This window comes from Podarcis bocagei, assembly GCF_964188305.1.
Source record: "Podarcis bocagei genome assembly, chromosome: 9".
NCBI lineage: Eukaryota > Metazoa > Chordata > Lepidosauria > Squamata > Lacertidae > Podarcis > Podarcis bocagei.
In genome coordinates, this window is record NC_138134.1 from 69,869,867 (window position 1) to 69,889,333 (window position 19,467).

A 19,467-nucleotide genomic window follows, 5' to 3' on the forward strand; every position below is an offset into this window, starting at 1 on the left:
TGAGTCAGGTTGGTGAATGATAATGATGATGATGATGATGATAATAATGATAATGATGATGATGATGATGATGATAATAATAATAATAATAATAATAATAATAATAAATTTTATTTATACCCCTCCCTCCCCAGCCAAGGCCAGGCTCAGGGCAGCTAACAAGCAATAATAAAAACAAGTTGAATGAATACAACTGGAAAACAAGATTAAAATACAACATTAAAACATTGAAACATTAAAACGCAGCCTCATCACAGGAGGAGAAACGAAACAAGAAGGAGGGGAAGGGAATCAAATTGCCTCCCAAGCCAAAGGCCAGGTGGAACAACTCTGTCTTACAGGCCCTGCGGAAAGAAATCAGATCCTTCACGGCCCTGGTCTCATGAGGCAGAGTGTTCCACCAGGCCAGAGCCAGTGTTGAAAAAGCCCTGGCTCTGGTTGAGAAGAAGCACAGGGGTCTCCCGCTCCTGCTGTGACCAGCTCCCCTCCTGCCTGGTCTGCCAGGACCAGGAGAGGCATGAAGAGGGAGGAGGTAAGGCAGGCAACGCCAGCATAGTCTCAGATTGCTTGGGTAAAAGCCAGGAGAGGAGTCGTCTTAGGCAGCTGTGGGAAGGCTCTTCAGACTCTGCAACTGCCTCATAGGGGCAGATCTATTGAAGAGGAGTTGCTGTGCACTATAGACCTGGTTCTGTGCACTATAGACCTGCCTGTTCTCGAAGCTACAAACATGAGACTGACCAAACTGCGGGAGGCAGTGGAAGACAGGAGTGCCTGGCGTGATCTGGTCCATGGGGTCACGAAGAGTCGGACACGACTAAACAACAACAAATAGACCTGGCAGACCTGAGCACATCCTGTTTCTTCTAATAAAGAAGTGGTGGTTTAGTGGTGGCTTGCTTCTGACACCCCGTTCATTTGAACGGAACTTGCACAGGAGAAATCCCTGTTGGACCTTGCCCTAAGAGTTTGACTCTGCACATCCCACCAGCTGCCTTGACGCCTTGTCCCTTCCAAGGACACAGTTCTGGATTTTGACCTTTAAAGTCCTAAACAGCTTGAGACTCACCCTGGTACCTTCAGGACTGCTTTCTCCCCTGTGAGCTTTCCGAGATCATCCTTAGAAGCCCTTCCCTAGGTTCTCCGGCTGCAGGAAGGGGCTGTGAGCCTAGGGATTGGCGGTGGGACAACAATGAGTGGTCAGAGGGAGAAGACTGAGAGGGGGTGGTGTTGGAAGCTGAAGAGGTCATAGGGCTTAGTCAGCTGGGAGAGTCTGCAAAAGAGAGAAGTCCAGAGGCAGAGGCAGAAGCTGGAGAGGACGGAGGCCAGGAGGCAGAGATGGGTCAGTCTGGCAAAGAGGCACAGGAGGGGTCTCCCTTCTGCTGAGATAAGTTGAGAGCCAGTGTGGTGTAGTGGTTAAGAGTGGTGGACTCGTAATCTGGGGAACCTGGTTCGCGTCTCCTCTCCTCCATATGCAGCTGCTGGGTGACCTTGGGCCAGTCACACTTCTCTGAAGTCTCTCAGCCCCACTCACCTCACAGAGTGTTTGTTGTGGGGGACGAAGGGAAAGGAGATTGTTAGCCACTTTGAGACTCCTTAGGGTAGTGATATCCTTAGCGGGATATCAAATCCAAACTGTTCTTCTTCTTCTCTTCTCTCCTTCCTGGTTTCGCAGAACCAGGAGAGGCATGAAAAGGGCGGAGGAGAGGTTGGCTGCAAGCAGGTGCAGTTGCCGGTCGTTCAGAAAAAAGCCCCGGAGACAGCGTTTGAAATTCGCAAGGTGTATTTTGCACCTGGCTATCTGCCACTTGAGACCAAGCGAAGGTGCCAGGATGGCACCTGGCATCTCCACCATCCGGAGGTGCGTGCCTCAGGATCCCTGGATCTTGTTTTCACATACAGTGGTACCTCGGGTTAAGTACTTAATTCGTTCTGGAGGTCTGTTCTTAAACTGAAACTGTTCTTAACCTGAAGCACCGCTTTAGCTAATGGGGCCTCCCGCAGCTGCCACTGTGCTGCTGCTGCACGATTTCTGTTCTCATCCTGAAGCAAAGTTCTTAACCTGAGGTACTATTTCTGGGTTAGTGGAGTCTGTAACCTGAAGCGTATGTAACCTGAAGTGTATGTGACCCAAGGTACCACTGTAAAAGCAAGGCAGATTGTCATAAAAGCCGCTAGCCGTTCGAAAAAGCGATAGGTAAACAGCTGCAAAAGGCCTGTTGGCATAAAACGATCTTTAAGAGATTCCCAAGAGTCAGAAAAGCTTGTTTGTGACATTTACACATTACGTGCGTGCGTACTTAAAAATATCATTTACAGTGTAACGTAAATGAAGGAGTTCTGAGTATTTAGTAGACGGGCAGCTATCTCCTTTTGCAAGATGCATGCAGGCAAGAAGCTAGATGTTTTGCATCATCACAGAAACTGACCCAAGGTGGGGAGTGGTGATATGACACAGGGAACTACCCTCCCTCCCTCCGTGAGTCACCTCATCTCTTGCTTCTGCTTGCGAGTGACTTCCTGTCTCTGCCCTTCTGTATAAAAGCGAAAACGCCAGATTGCCCCTGACTTGGAAAAATGGCAAGAGCAGAGCGGCAGAGGCCTTGAAAATATGGGGAGCCCCACAGAAGCCTCAAGAAGGTCGCTAGGAAGGAAGGCATGGACTCCCACTGTTCACAGGAAGCTGAGGTGAGGGGCAGAACTTAGGTGCACAGGTGAGGCCACCGGTGGCTGTGGTTTAAGGGTGGTGTAGCAGTTAGAGCGATGGACTGGGTTCAAATCCTTAACAGAGCCACGAAGCTCACTGGGTGGCCTTGGGCCAGTTGTTCAGCCTCGGCCCAGTCCTACTTCTAATAATAATAATAATAATAATAATAATAATAATAATAATAATAATAATTCATTATTTATACCCCGCCCATCTGGCTGGGTTCCCCAGCCACTCTGGGCAGCTTCCAACAAAACACTAAAATACAATAACCTATTACACATTAAAAGCTTCCCTAAACAGGGCTGCCTTCAGATGTCTTCTAAAAGTTTGGTAGTTATTTTTCTCTTTGACATCTGGTGGGAGGGAGTTCCACAGGGCGGGTGCCACTATCGAGAAGGCCCTCTGCCTGGTTTCCTGTAACTTGGCTTCTCGCAGCGAGGGAACCGCCAGAAGGCCCTCAGCACTGGACCTCAGTGTCCGGGCAGAATGATGGAGGTGGAGACGCTCCTTCAGGTATACTGGACCTCAAAGGGTTGTCGTGAGGATGAAACGAGGAATAGGAGAGGAACTGCATAACCCACCTTAAGCTCCTTGCAAGAAAGGAGTGGGGTATAAAATGCAGCAATAAAACAAATAATGCCTGGTGAGCTGTTGCCGGTCAGTGTAGGCAACCCTGAATTAAAGGTCCCCTTCCAGCGCTACAATTCTAAGATTCTGGGACCCACAAATTCCCGACTCCCGCTGCGTTGGCTGGAAGAGGAGAAGGCAAGGCTGCCTTAGATCATTCAACAGATATATTTGCAAACCACAATGGAGGCGTCAGGGAGTTTTTGGCTTTTTTCTGGTTTCATTTGTGGAGTTCTGTCAACTCCAAAAAGAACCAGTCTGGTAAAAAAAAAAAAAAAGCACAAAACACAGCAGGGTGGGAAGTTCCCTTCGTTTCCAACTGAAGTCACGCCATGGAATGAACCAAAGGGAATCCTCTCCCCTGTTTTATCATCAGGGAAGCTTAATCATTACTTTCTGTGTTTGCAATTTTAGATCGCTACACTCTCTTTTTTTATAAAAAATCATTTTTATTAAATTTTCCACTTTAACAATCCAATCCAATCACATTAAATATTCCACATTATACATATGTTGTTGTTGTTTAGTCGTGTCCTACTCCGCTGTCCCGGGCGATCTTAAAATGCTGGCGGGCGGCAGCGAAGCGCTCCTGTCCCCGGAGCTTGCGGGGCGGGAGGTGAGGAGAAGGGCTTTTCTTCCCATCGCCAGCCTTCAGAACAGCCCTTGTCCCCCCCCCCCCAGCCTTCAGAAGAGGTCGGGGGACAGACTGTCTCCGGACCTGGTCTGAAGGCGGTTTCCATAGGAACGCATTGATTGATTTTCAATGCATTCCTATGGGAAACCGTGCTTCGCAAGACGAAAAACTCGCAAGAAGAAAAAACTTGCGGAACGAATTAATTTCGTCTTGCAAGGCACCACTGTATTATTACAGTGGTACCTCGGGTTAAGAACTTAATTCGTTCTGGAGGTCTGTTCTTAACCTGAAACTGTTCTTAACCTTAACTTTATCTAATGGGGCCTCCCACTGCTGCTGCCGCTCGGCGATTTCTGTTCTCATCCTGAAGCAAAGTTCTTAACCCGAGGTACTGTTTCTGGGTTAGCGGAGTCTGTAACCTGAAGCGTCTGTAACCCAAGGTACCTTCTGGTATTATTATTAGTTTGTTTCCAGTGCCGACTTTCATCATTTTGTGCTTGCCTGAAAGCAGGCAGAGGGAACGCCGTTGAGATCCTACAGGTGCACGCGGGCTATTTGTAAATCTCACAATTGCCAGCTTTGCCAGCAGCTTGACCAAAGAGCTGGCCATCGTCCTAGGCGTCCGATTTCGCAACCTGGCAGAAGCTTTTCCAAGCTGAACGTATTTTCCCACGGACTTCAGCCTGCAGCCACGGGTTCCTTTTAACCAGAGTATATTTATTGCAGTGGGGGGGGGGGGGAGGCAGGCAGTGCCTGTGGTGAACAACTGCTGGGGGGCATGGATGTGGGTACGGCGAGGGGCAGGCATCTGATCTGAATGGCCCTCTTATCATGGATGCTTTAGTTGAGATTCCTGAATTGCACAGGGTTGGACTAGATGACCCCTGGGATCCCTTCCAACCAGGGTGGATAAAAATCAAATAATAAGATTTTTTAAATTTCAAATTGGATTTTTAAAATAAAATGCTTTTGGAGGAAATTTTTTACTGAAGATAGTTTCTATTTAAGTTACATTATAGTCCAAAGGCTATTCATCAGGAAATAAGGATTTTAAAAAAGTTTTTCATGTGTGCTAAAACTCAGTCTAAGTAACCACATTAGTTAGCAAACATGGATACATATACTATAGCGTTATTGTTTTAGTTAAATAAATTGTTTAAATTGTTATTAAGGAAATTATTCTTTTTCTCCTTCCAATAAAGTACAGCAGAAAAGTTGTCCCATTATAAACAGTTAACTTATTAAACCTCACAATAATTTCATAATTATCTTGTCCATGTATTTCTAATAGTATAACCAAATCAGTAATTTTTGATTTAACTGTAAAAACTACTCTGAACATTTATTATTCCAAAAGTGAAACTTTCCCCTGGTTGCAAATATTAAGATTATACCAGCAAGAATGAGTCTTTCTGTAAAAAACAACAACGATTTAAATCAACTCTTACTGACTAGTGATTTCAATCATGATTTGAGTCAATTTGATTTAAATCAAATCCACTCTGCAGTTCCATGATTCCATAACAGCTGAGTTGCGGTTGCTTATAGAGAAGGAAAGGGATGAGGCATTGGGGAGGTCAGTGCAGTGCAGACACACTGGCAGAGCTATTGCAGCATTCCTGCTGACGTGTTTGCTCTGCGCCCAGCTCCCCCCAACCCTCTGCGTCCCAGCAAGCAGCAGTGACTGAACTGCTGGGAGGTCAGGTGAGTGCTACCACCTGGAGTCTGGGCGCCAGTTTTAAGCTGACTTCCTGAACTGACCCAAACAGTAGGTTTTATACAACTTAAATTAGCGATCGGGAGCCAGTGCCCTCTCCGTTGTGTCTTGACTGCAGTTACCATCATCCCTGGAAAAGGGCCACAGGGCACAACGGGTCAGTGCGCCTGGCTGTTAACCAGAAGGCCGGTGGTTCGAACCCAACCATGGGATGACAATGGACAAGGTTCCTGCCATCCAGGGGGTTGGACTAGATGACCCTTGGTGTCCCTTCCAACTTTCCACTTCCGTGATATTTAAGTTCTCCACCCCTGTTGGAAAACCTAAGGACACAGACTTGTTGAAACACTCTGCTAAGGTGTTTTTAAGCCAGAAAGTATATCTGTCCAAAGTTCACTTAGCTTGGGGAGTGATGGAGATATGTGGAAAATCAGGAATCCTGTATCAATGCCCTCCCACCCCCTTCCGTTACTATAAAGGAATGTCCAGGGATGTAAAAGTCCTATTTCAGATGGAACAAGTGTAGAGTAAGGCTGGTGCAATGTTGAGAAACTCCAGGGCTCGCAAAGTGGAATCGGAAACCGTGGCTTGAAGTGGGTGTGCAAACCATGGTTTGCGCTGCAGATGGTTTGTTGTGATGCCTGAATAGAGAAAAACCACAGTTCACTGTTTCCTCTCTAGATGCTGGAACGTAGTGGAGGAGACAGGAGCAGGTGCATAAAGTGTGGCGAGAACGTAGAAACTACCGATGAAACTACACCTGAAAGCAGACACACACCTTCAAAACTTGATTTGCCAGTTGTCGATTTGGAAGGTTGCGCTGCTTTTTGGCACAGGGATTGAGCTGGGCCTCTTCCTAAGTCGGGGGCAAAGTCCTTCTTTGCATGTAGGGATTTAAGAGCAGAAACTCCATTCAGCTGGAGCAAGCCGGTCTCAAAACACTGGAAAAACAAGCTTCCTCCTTTGAACAGTTTTTCTGCCCTTCTAGAATCCTGCTTTTTTGGCCAGACCTGAAGCTCAACTCTCTCATCTCATGGAATATTCCACATGCTGACATTCGAGGCTGCGTTCCAGCTGGCTGCTCTTAGCAATTTCAGATTGAAAAGGGGGGTGGCATTTTAAGGGAGGTGTGCCCGGGCTCTTAAATGCACAGAAAAAGTCTCAGTGCCTGAGCAGTATAGCGTAGCACTTGTTGCTGACCAGTCTGCAGGTACGAGGCAGAATCCAAATCTGGGCACGGCAGATTGTGTACTTAGGTGTCATAATTTCAGTCGACTGACTTCCACACTTTATGTCGGGACTTTCCACTGACAAATGCAGAAAAGCAGAGGCGAAAACAAGGCTTGGCCTTCCTTTGGACCCGTGTGCAGCAATTTAGAGCTTGCAGGACCCAGAGTCTTGCCGGCCTGGGCTTCCCCATTCATTTCAATGGAAGATCCAGCAGTGCCCAGGTATCCTCTTGCATTTACTGAATGGTCACATCCTCTGGATTCCCCCCCCCCACTTTACTGTGTTTGCTAGCTGTTTTTCTACTTAAAAGCACCTCAACTGACATGCAGTTAACAATGAATGAAGTGTAAATGGTGCATCATTTTTTAGAAACACTATTTTAAAAGACAAAAGGAAAAAAAACCCCACCGAAACCTTGGGAAGAGCCATAGATAGCTCAGTGATAAAGGTAAAGGTAAAGGTACCCCTGCCCGTACGTGCCAGTCTTGACAGACTCTAGGGTTGTGTGCTCATCTCACTCTAGAGGCCGGGAGCCAGCGCTGTCCGCAGACACTTCCGGGTCACGTGGCCAGCGTGACAAAGCTACTCTGGCGAGCCAGAGCCGCACACGGAAACGCCGTTTACCTTCCCGCTATTAAGCGGTCCCTATTTATCTACTTGCACCCAAGGGTGCTTTCGAACTGCTAGGCTGGCAGGCGCTGGGACCGAGCAACGGGAGGATTCGAACCGCCGACCATACGATCGGCAAGTCCTAGGCGCTGAGGTTTTACCCACAGCGCCACCCGCGTCCCATAACGTCTCAATGATAGAGCGCCTAAATTGCATGCAGAAATTTGCAGTGCATTGCATGTGAGCCAGAAACCAGAGCTTTTGTAATACTTTTGGCTACTTATTGGGGTGCCCAAACTCCGTGCCCATTGCATCTCTTAAAAGAATTCAAGGTTTTGCCGACAGCTTACCCAAAGATGTGTCTTCTCCCTATTTGATGACTTCAGTTGGCTGTTCAATACATGCTTATGCAACCAGACCTTCTGTTTTTAGTTCCAGAATTTGGTGTTGATGGTTTTACATTGCCTGGCTCACCTGTTGGCATTTCACGATAGATTTGATTGATATTCTGACTTGCCTTTTGTTTCTGTATTTGCCTGTACGCCGCTTTGTAGAATAAAAGGAGGTATAAAATGCACAAGTAAACTATTCGCAGATGCAGCTCTCAATAGTTCAAATATTGTTAAAACTGTTGGGAGTCAGAAACCTTTGCTGACTTGCTGCAAGTCATCCAGAAATCTACCAGTAGGACCAGATCAACGATTTTGGCCCACCAGTAACTTTCTGCTATGTTCTTTTTCCTTTGCAGGTAGCTGTATCCAGTTGGGTGGCCGACAGTCCCTCGGGGTACCATGAAGTTTTCAGGACCCCTGGAGAGCCAGAGGTTGAGTCTCCTTCTGGAGACGGCAATCTCTAGGGAAGCTCAGATATGGAAGGTGCACCTGCGAAGAATTCAGCCCAGTCAGGTAAAGTTGAGTGGGTTGATTTGTCGGTTTAGCGCAGGGTTTTCCAAACCGATTGAGTTCACTGACCCCCTTCATGAGCTTGCAAAGTTGTCCTCAACCCCAGTGCAAATTCACAGCCATTGGAAGTGAAATGAAGCCAAGAAATACTTATATATAAGCAACACTTCTTAATCATCGATCACCATTACTAGAAATCCTAAAATGTAAAAAATACGGACTATCGTTGTACGGTGGAGTCATCTTATTAAATGCAGAGGTTCCTTGCTGGGAGGGGAGGTGCATTCTGTTTTTCTGAGGCTCATAGTTCCTTATTAATTTGTTCACACTACACCTGAAGGAGCATCTCCACCCCTATCGTTCTGCCCGGACACTGAGGTCCAGCTCCAAGGGCCTTCTGGTGGTTCCTTCACTGCGAGAAGTGAGGTTACAGGAAACCAGGCAGAGGGCCTTCTCGGTGGTGGCGCCTGCCCTGTGGAACACCCTCCTATCAGATATCACGGAAATAAACAACTATCTGACTTTTAGAAGACATCTGAAGGCAGCCCTGTTTAGGGAAGTTTTTAATGTTTGATGTTTTATTGTATTTTTAATACAGTCGTGCCTTGGAAGCCGAATGGAATATGTTCTGGAAGTCCATTCGACTTCCAAAATGTTTGACTTCCAAGGCGCGCCTTCTGATTGGCTGCAGGAGCTTCCTTCAGCCAATCGGAAGTCCCACCAGATGTTCGGCTTCCAAAATAACGTTCACAAACTGGAACACTCACTTCCGGGTTTGCGGCGTTCGGGAGCCAAAACGTTTGACTGCTAAGGTGTTCGTCAACCAAGGTATGACTGTATTTTGTTGGAAGCCACCCAGAGTGGCTGGGGAAACCCAGCCAGATGGGCCGGGTATAATTATAATTATTATTACTATTATTATTATTCGCACTATACATAGGAAGCATTTTCCCCACCACGGCCCTTTTTGATCCTAGTCTTTATTCACCCCATATAAGGGGGGAGAGGGTCAATATTAGCTACTTTGGGAAACCCTGATATCAGGAATTTTCAGGAGCCACCCCACATTTTCAAGGGACTGGGGATGGCCTTTAATATTGCTTCTTTTCAAGTAGCTCGACCCATTCAATCAAGAGGTCCATTTATTTATATTGAGGTGGGACCGTGACGTTTAATTCATCCTCATGAGTAATGCTTTGTTTGGGGAGCGGATGCACAGCGCTTTAAAGAACAGGCAGTGCTGTACGGCTACAGTTGTTAAAACATTGGAACAGCCTAATTGATGTTGACTCCCATATTTATTGGATTACTAAAATTCACACTTAAGGAGTTGACCGCTGCTGGGCAACATTTTTGGAAAATGCCTTACGCTAGATTTCTGTGGCTGCCTAAAGGCTCCTGGTATTTTGCAGAACAGCAGGAATTTAGATTTGCGCAATTAAAGTGGATTAAGGTGACCCTACCGCAATGAATCCACTTTCTACCCTGATACGAGAGTCCATGAAAACGTCTTGGGAGAACATGGCTTGCCAAAGGCTCCGTTGACTTAGTAAGATTTGCCCAAAGGCTCAGGAGACACCTGCAACATACATTTTAAATACTCGTCTACTGCTCCAAACAGTCATGGTTTCACCCCATGAATGCTGGGAACTGTAGTTTGTTCAGGCTGCTTGGGAGTTTTTAGGATACCTCTGTTCCTCCCCTCTCCTTCTCTGAGCTGCAGTTTCCAGAGTTCTGTGTGAGGGGAGCAGGGGGTCTCAGCACCCCCAGCAAACTACAGTTCCCAGGATATTTTTTTTCACAGAAAGTCATGACTGTTCAATGTATTTTTAAATGCATAGTGCAGAAGGGGCCAAAATTTGATGAGAGCATCTGGAGGAAGACTTAGGACGAGGCACAATAATGTGTTGTTGGCAACACCAACAGCCGGATCTATTCATTGCTTTAGGCCTTGTGGAGAAGGGCATCATGATAGATTGGTGTTGTTTAGTCATTCAGTCGTGTTCGCCTCTTCGTGACCCCATGGACCAGAGCACGCCAGGCACTCCTGTCTTCCACTGCCTCCTGCAGTTTGGTCAAACTCATGCTGGTAGCTTCGAGAACACTGTCCAACCATCTCATCCTCTGTCGTCCCCTTCTCCTTGTGCCCTCCATCTTTCCCAACATCAGGGTCTTTTCCAGGGAGTCTTCTCTTCTCATGAGGTGGCCAAAGTATTGGAGCCTCAGCTTCAGGATCTGTCCTTCCAGTGAGCACTCAGGGCTGATTTCCTTAAGAATGGAGAGGTTTGATCTTCTTGCAGTCCAGGGGACTCTCAAGAGTCTCCTCCAGCACCATAATTCAAAAGCATCAATTCTTCGGCGATCAGCCTTCTTCATGGTCCAGCTCTCACTTCCATACATCACTACTGGGGAAACCGTGGCTTTAACTATACGGACCTTTGTTGGCAAGGTGATGTCTCTGCTTTTTAAGATGCCATGATATATTATTCACTATATTAAATCTGTGGTGTGGCTGTGGCCTTGCATAGCTCAGTCCCATAACCACTGCATTGTATAAGCTGTCAGAGATTTGCAATGGGAGGAGCGTGTTTCCATTCGCCCACATGGTATCTATGGCAACCGAGGGATGCTTTCATCTGTGTTCCAGCAGCAGTACATAGGTTTAATTATTATGGTCTTGCATCCCAAGCCATAGGCATTTTGCAGGCATGGGTTCCGCGTCAATCACTTTAAATTGTTGCCGGGACAGATTGTCCCTTTCAAAAATTATGTCGAGCCGGTCATTGTCAAGCCACAGAGCCAAGCTTGTTCGTTCCCACCTTTTGCAGAACAGAATCCTTTGTGGTTTCATATTTGCATTCAGGTCGATTAGTTTGGGATTGCCGTTGGCTAGCTGTCAGGCATAAAAAAAACACCAAACCCATGTGGGTGTGACTAAGGTAAAGGGACCCCTGACCATTAGGTCCAGTTGTGGCTGCCTCTGGGGTTGCGGCGCTCATCTCGCTTTATTGGCCAAGGGAGCCGGCGTACAGCTTCCGGGTCATGTGGCCAGCATGACTAAGCCGCTTCTGATGAACCAGAGCAGCGCACGGAAATGCCATTTACCTTCCCGCCGGAGTGGTACCTATTCATCTACTTGCACTTTGATGTGCTTTTGAACTGCTAGGTTGGCAGGAGCAGGGACCGAGCAATGGGAACTAACTCCGTCACGAGATAAAGCGAGATGAGCGCCGCAACCCCAGAGTTGGCCACGACTGGACCTACAGGGGTCCCTTTACCGTTACCTTTAATACTGCTTGAAGTGTTTATAGCAGATGGGGCTGAGTCGTGTTAAGGGAACGGCAATGTTCAGTCTGCACCGCCAGCGATAGCTCTCCAGGATCTAATGCAGAGGACTTTCTTAGAGTGCCAACTACATGGAGGTACAAGGATTTGAACTTTGTGCCTGATAGGTGTCTGTCGATTGTAGCTCCCTTTAAAAGGGGGGGGGGGGAGACAGAGAAATCTCTATATAAGCATTTTAACGGGACACTTAGGACCTGAAAGTTTCCACTTAAGTAAGTCTGCTTCCTCCTACTCACTAGGTCAGCATCTGCGCTTGGAAGCAACTTCCATTTATTTTTAACACCGTGTTTCCACTGGATTATCAGGTTCTTTCCTGCGTTAGCGTTAAGTTGTTTGGCATTGATTCAGACTGGGCTTTTAGAAGCTGAAATCCTGATAAATTGCTTTGAGCCAAATATGTAATGTAAGGTTTTTTTGTTTTTGTTTTTAAAGGACACGTTTTAAAGTGGTTAGGATTTCTGAGTGCATTTTATGGGGGGCTGGGGGGGGGAACAGTGGCGGCCTGAGGCAAAAAAAATACCAAATATGTCACCACAGAGAAATATATTTGAGTGTTTGTCAATCCTGGGTTTACTGCAGCGATATAAAATCATTTGTTTTGGAAACGGCACGCATTTAGAATATATCACAAGGGACTCTGGACTTTTCTGTTGAAACAAGGTACTTCAACTTAGTGCTAGATACTGATTTTTTATTTTCCCAGTCAAAGGTCAACAGTCTCCTAACTAACTAATCTGAAGATACCGTATTTATTAACACTCTCTCAGTTCATTGCACTAGGAAACGGTGTCCTGTTAACACTGTGTTTACTGCTGCAAATGTCCCGATCATTGACAGGGCGTTTGCAAGGCTGTGCCTGCTGTAAAAGGGAAATTCTCTGCCCAAGGTGACTTTAAAATTCTGCAGTAAAAAAGCTGGTACCAACTTGAAGGTAATTGTCTTGGGTGGCAATCCTATACACATAAGAATATAAGATTAGGCCGGTGGATGAGGCCAATGGCTCATTTGGTCATAGAATCATAGAACTGGAAAGGAATCTCAGCTAAAGCATCCCTGACAGATGGCCATCCAACCCTTGCTTAAAAACCTCCAAGGAAGGAGAGTCCACCATCTCCCAAGGGAGACTGTCCCACTGTCAAGCAGCTCTTACTGTCAAAAAAGTTCTTCCTGATGTTGAGCAAGAAACTCCTTTCTTGTAACTTGAAGCCATTGGTTCGAATCCCACCCTGCAGAGCAGGAGAAAACAAGCTTGCTCCATCTTCCATGTGACAGCCTTTGAGATATTTGAAGATGGCTATCATATCTCCTCTCGGTTTCCTCTCTTCCAGGCTAAACGTACTTAGCTCCTTCAACCGTTCCTCATAAGGCCTGGTTTCCAGACTCGTGAACAACTTGGTTGCCCTCCTCTGCACACGTTCCTGCCTGTCAATATCCTTCTGAAATTGTGGCGCCCAGAACTGGGCACAATACTTCAGAAGGATGCCAGCAACAGTTGGGTTTGGGTTTGAATTCCATTTCCACAGAATTCAGTTTGTGATACTACAAAATGCAGTGTAAGAAGTTCCTAAAGCAAGAAAAAGGCAAGTGAAAATCAACACAAAATATTTAACGCGATGGATGGGCTACCGCCCATCTTCAAACACAAATCCACAAGCACATCGTTCAGGACCACCTGAATGAAACCCATGCACCACAAGTGCAAGCACATCGCTTCCCCAGAATATACTTCTACAGTGGGACCTCTGGTTGCGGACAGGATCCGTTCTGGAGGTCTGGTCGGATCCCCGGGTTTCCGCAACCTGAGGACCGCTTCTGTGCATGCATGCGTGGCGAAACCCGGTCAAATACTTCTGGGTTTACCGCTTTCAGATCCTGAAGTTTACGTCACCAGAGGGTTACGTAATGGAGGCTACTACTGTATTAGGTATGTGTGGACAATCCAAGACCTAAACAAGAAAGGTAGAAAGAGAATTCTAACTGGTTGCCTGGAGGAGATCTTGACTTGCCATTGGCGACCAGGTGTGCGTGTATTGTATTGTTTTTATTTACAAGCCTGCATTAGACACAGTGGACGCTGGGGTTGTGAACGTGATCTGTACGGGATGCACGTTTGCAACCTGCAGCGTTCGTAACCCACAGCGTTGCATCTGCGCATGCGTGGGTTGCGATTTGGTGCTTCTGCACATGCACAAAGTGTCACTTAGCGTTCCGTACTTCGGGGTTTCGGCGGGTCTGTAGCCTGAAAAAACGCAACCTGAAGCGTCTGTAACCCAAGGTATGACTGTACTGGAGAATGAATATGGGTGATTGGGAGCTAGTTAGCCAGCCAGCTGCCTTCTCCCCTTTGGCATAGCTGTTCTTGAAGAAGCTCTCGCCTTGGCTCAAGGCCCAGGCAGGTTTCCTGTGTGCTGGCATCCGGACAGCGTGCAGGGATTGCCACCAGCATATCACACATACCACGGATTATCCTGGATTTCCGGGCCCCGCTGGTGCGGATCTAAGGAGCCTGGGTGGCAGGAAGGGCCAAGGATCTCTGAGGCAGCTGTTAAAACTATGACCCCGAGGTGCAGGCGAGTTGCATCAGGTTCCAATTGTTCATTAAAAAAAAATGGGGTAGCAGTTAACACAGAGGGATGTTAGTACAGTCATATCTCATGTTACAGACGCTTCAGGTTATGCCTTTTCAGGTTGTGTCCTGCGGCGACCTGGAAGTACCGGAAAGGGTTACTTCCGGGTTTCGCCGCATGCGCACAAGTGCCAGATTGAGCTGCGCACCTGCGCAGATACGGCGCTTCAGGCTGCGCTCTTTTCAGGTTGCAAATGGGCCTCCGGAATGGATCCTGTTCGCATCCAGAGGTACCACTGTACAGGAAAAGGAAGTGGGGGGCCCAGGCTGCGGAGCGGCCGGTCAGAACATCTCCCTCTCTTGGCTGTGTGTACCTCAGACACGTGTGCAAGCACCTATGGTCTGGAAGCCTCCTGTCTAGATTACTGCAGCGCCTTGTACATGGGAATGCCTTTGAAAAGGTTTCAGAATCTGCAGCTGGTTCAGAGTCGGGCTGCAAGAGTGTCAGCTGACTGGGTGATTTGGGTGGAGGGGATGCACAATGAAGATGATTGGCGGCTTTTCACCCCGGGGCGATCCTGAAAACATTTTTCTTTTTTTTCCTTTTTGCAGCTGCTGAGCCATCTGGTTTAGTGCAAACCCGGCTTTTGCTGAGAGCCAGATGGGGGCACTTGGAAATGCAAAAACGGTTTTGCAAAGTCCCGTTTCTGGATCCGTGCCACCTTTGCTATATGCTCAAGCTCATCCTTTAAGCAGCTTGAAACCCTTTTAACCTCCCCGCAGCCCAGACTGCACAAACCTGGTTATAGTTACGTAATCTTATGCAGGGTGAAATTCTGCTGTTCCTCAGGCTGGTGTGGTGGGTGCGTTCATGTTGCCAAAGAACAGGAAATGCATAATAACCCCCTCCAAGAAAAGGGGGATAGCGTGTGTGTGTGCATATTTATAAACAATTGCTATAATTAAAATAGAAATACAGTGGTACCTCGGGTTACATACGCTCCAGGTTACAGACTCCGCTAACCCAGAAACAGTGCTTCAGGTTAAGAACTTTGCTTCAGGATAAGAACAGAAATCATGCTCCGGCGGCGCAGCGGCAGCAGGAGGCCCCATTAGCTAAAGTGGTGCTTCAGGTTAAGAACAGTTTCAGGTTAAGAACGGACCTCCGGAACGAATTAAGTACTTAACCCGAGGTACCACTGTACAATAGGTTTCACCATAGCGGGGAAGGCTGTAGCTTGGGCCATAGATCAGTGGTAGAGCATCTATTCTGCCTGCCTGAAGTCTCAGCTTCAACCTCCAGCATCTCCCAAGTTGGGATGGGAATATCCCCTGCCTGAAACCACAGAGCCACAGTGTCGAGAATGCTAAGCTAAAAGGACCAAATGGTGTGGGTTGGATTAAGGCAGCTGGCCTACGTTCCTGTGTTGACCAAGTGACCTGTGTGGTTCAGCGTTAGAAACCTAATCAGGGAAATGGCTGGATGCTCTGTTAGCATTTCATGCCTCCGGTGCAGCAGATGTGATGGGTGTAATTCACATGCCCGCCTGGGAAGAACGTGGGAACGGAAGACAGCCTCATCTCTTTTGGCCTGTACTTTTGCTTTTACTCTGTCCTGTGTTCTCTCGGAGCTGGGGAGAGAGGGTGCTATGATTCCTTTCTCCGTACATAGCGTGTAAATAAATACGTAGTTTAGCTCTACGATGTTTCACGCTTCTTGCGGTGTTATGCTAGAAGAGTAGTGTGCATATATCATTTGATATCTGTTGCTGAAGCGCACTGGAGAAGAAGGGAAATGCCTTTTCCAGAGCTGCGCATACCGGAGGATGCTTGGAGTTTGGGGGGCTGCAGGGGCACGATCAGGGCATTTCCCAACATGCTCGTGATGATGGGAGCCAGCACTGGGTTCTACTTATGGAATTCAATTACAGGTGTTCACTTGCTTTTCTGCCAAGATCTGTATACCATACTTTTCCGTGCATTATACCAGGGTGTTTTTTTTTTAAAGGTAAAGGTAAAGGTACCCCTGCCCGTACGGGCCAGTCTTGACAGACTCTAGGGTTGTGCGCTCATCTCACTCTAGAGGCCGGGAGCCAGCGCTGTCCGGAGACACTTCCGGGTCACGTGGCCAGCGTGACATCGCTGCTCTGGCGAGCCAGAGCCGCACACGGAACGCCGTTTACCTTCCCGCTAGTAAGCGGTCCCTATTTATCTACTTGCACTTAGGGGTGCTTTCGAACTGCTAGGTTGGCAGGCGCTGGGACCGAACAACAGGAGCGCACCCCGCCGCGGGGATTCGAACCGCCGACCTTTCGATCGGCAAGCCCTAGGCGCTGAGGCTTTTACCCACAGCGCCACCCGCGTCCCTACTTTTTTTTTTTACTGCAAAATAAAGAAAAAAATGGGGAGGAGTGTCGTCTTATACATGGGTGGTGCAGAGGGGGGACGGACAATTGGTTGCACCTGTGAGCAGGATCTAGCGATTGGGTGGGTGAATGGTGTCTGCTGCTTTGGATTGGCTGCTGCTTCGTCAGATGGGTGGGTTATTAGCGGATGTGGCAAGGCCTGCTTTGGAGTGGCCGCTGCTTCGGCAATTAGGCTTGCGTCGCTTGCGATTATTAGCATTTGCCTGTTGGGTGAGTGATATTCAGTTCGGCACCCCCACTGCCCAAATTTTCTTAACAACGGTGGGCGCCCCCCCCAAAAAGCTCAACAACTCTGTGCCATCTCCCTCCATTTTCTTAAATTTGAGCCCCCCAAAATAGGGGGCGTCTTATAGACGGAAAAGTACGGCACTTGCTAATGGGTGGAGTAGGGTAGCAGTTCTCCTACAGCCTCTGAATGCTTTAATACTTTTTGGAATATCACAACTGCCCGAATTAATATGCTATAAAAGAGAGACAGGTATAAAAACAGGTTCTATTAAAGAAACATATAACGAAAAGCAGGCAAACTTCCAGAGAAACAAATTCTGTTTGTGACATTCTGGAATAACAAGTTTCGGGACAGTATTCAACCTTAAACTTCTTTTGCCTTACTGTAATTATGTAGGATGTTTTCTAAGAGCATATATGTATGATTAGGCGTTGTTGTTTTTTTAAATGCTCCTATGGACCCATCTCCAAAAAACAAAATTTAACCATTATCTGCATTTCTGTGTGTGAGCGAGAGAGACAGGATAGGGCTTGTTTAATTGCACATTTTAATTCTGGCGGTTTATTTTAATGTTTGGATGGGGTTTTCTTTATTGTGCATTTTAGTTAGGCTGCGTGTGGGTGGGTGTGCATTTTTCGCAATTGGTTTTATACTTGTAAATGGACGCCATCTTGGCCATTGGGCAGCACATCAGTTAATAATAGGTACACAGCTGAGGCATGTAATACTCCTGTGATCCACATCCAATGTCTTCTTCAACCTGTGCTCCTCCTCCTCCCTGCTGACATTGCGAGTCCTGCTCCAAGTAGACCCATTTGTAATAAATGGACTTGACTAACTTGTTTTCAGTGGGCTTGCTCTTGAGTGTGACTTAGTCAGACACAACCCTCCGTGTCATTTGGGTTTGCGATGTTATTCTAGGGGGCCATGTTCCAGGCACCAGGTTCCTATGGTGTTTGCCATTTTGAAAGGATCAGTTATTTTAGCCGAGACGTTGAAAAGTTCAGATAAGGAGCTATAGGATGCACTGAGGTCTCCTGGGTCCCAGGCAGGAATCGTCCCAAGTCCCAACTGGAGGTGCCAGGGATCAAACCTGGAACCTTTTCCTTGCAAAACAGAGACTCTACCACTGAACTACAGCGGTTTCCCCGAGGATCTGTGTGGATGGTACAGCTGAAAGCAGAGACGTCGGGACAAAGCCTGCCATGCTAACTCTCGCAACTTCCTTGAGGTTCCTTCTTCCTCCCCACTAGACCTGCTCAGGTGTAGCTGATGCCTGGGTGCAGCGGGTGGTGCTGTGGTCTAAACCACTGAGCCTCTTGGGCTTGCCGATCGGAAGGTTGGCTGTTCGAATCCCCATGACGGAGTGAGCTCCCGTTGCTCTGCCCCAGCTCCTGCCAACCTAGCAGTTCGAAAGCACGCCAGGGCAAGTAGATAAAGAGGTACCACTGCGACGGGAAGGTAAACAGCATATCTGTGTGCTGTGGTTTCCATCACGGTGTCCCATTGTGCCAGAAGCGATCTAGTCATGCTGGCCACATGACCCGGAAAGCTGTCTGTGGACAAATGCCGGCCCCCTCACCCTGAAAAGCGAGATGAGCGCCGCAACCCCATAGTCGCCTTTGACTGGACTTAACCGTCCAGGGGTCCTTTACAGGTTAACCTATCCCATGTTGAAAGGGAACGATTTCCCCTTCCTATCCTAGCTCATTTATCCCTTCCTCTGACCATGCAGGAGATCTCCCCAAACGTGTGGCCGAACCAACACTGGTATCTTAAATGTTGACTTTTGTGAAACCTGCCTACTTGTTTACGAGGATGGTGTCTGGTCCAAAAAACAGTACAGTGGATGCACGGGTTGCAAACGTGATCCGTGCGGGATGCACGTTCGCAACCCACGTCTGCTCACGCATAGGTTGCTATTTGCTATCGCTCCTGAGCATGCGCAAAGCGCGATTTAGCACTTCTGCGCATGCACGACTGCCGAAACCCGGAAGTAACCTGTTCCGGTACTTCTGGGTTTCGGCGGACCGTAACCTGAAAAAACTCAACCTGAAGCATCTGTAACCTGAGGTATGACTGTACTTCTAAGGACAGGGCGTGCTGACCATTGTTCACTAGCACAAACCATGCAATTCTCTTAACATTATCTCATGGTTTGCGGGGGGTATTCAGTTGACATTACACTCTGTCCTAAGCTCTTACTTTGGACCAGGCTTTAAACTGACTTGGAGGTTGCTTTGCAGGAGTGACATGCTGTGTTCTTTAATTGTTCATTTCCTCGCCTCCATTCATGAGCTAAGGACAGTGCAGCACACCCTGTTTAGGTCACAGTCCCTGGCTGAAAGCAGTCAATACCAGAATCCACAGAGCTCTGTGTCGTATCCAGCACCGCTGTTCTGCTGGGGCAGAAAACTTCCACTTGTGCAACTCTGGATTGTTAAAACCACCCTGGGAATTGTTCTTTTTATTATG

At 47.6% G+C, this 19,467-nt stretch overlaps 1 protein-coding gene and 1 long non-coding RNA gene across 3 annotated transcripts in view; both read left to right on the forward strand.

Annotated features, from left to right (window-relative positions):
- Positions 1–19,467, forward strand: part of LOC308594378 — a 123,840-nt gene that overhangs the window by 69,947 nt on the left and 34,426 nt on the right. The gene's annotated exons all lie outside the window — the stretch shown is intronic.
- The window catches only part of CCNI (cyclin I), a 55,114-nt gene that overhangs the window by 19,389 nt on the left and 16,258 nt on the right, over positions 1–19,467 (forward strand). Inside the window, exons 1-2 of one of the 2 annotated variants that reach the window (XM_081207224.1) lie at positions 2,662–2,685; positions 8,273–8,429. In XM_081207224.1, coding sequence (XP_081063350.1) covers positions 8,316–8,429 — 114 coding nt within the window. In that variant the 5' untranslated portion in view covers positions 2,662–2,685; positions 8,273–8,315. Of the gene's footprint in view, positions 1–2,661; positions 2,686–8,272; positions 8,430–19,467 lie in introns of those variants that run through there. The other variant, XM_081207223.1, reaches the window with a different exon arrangement.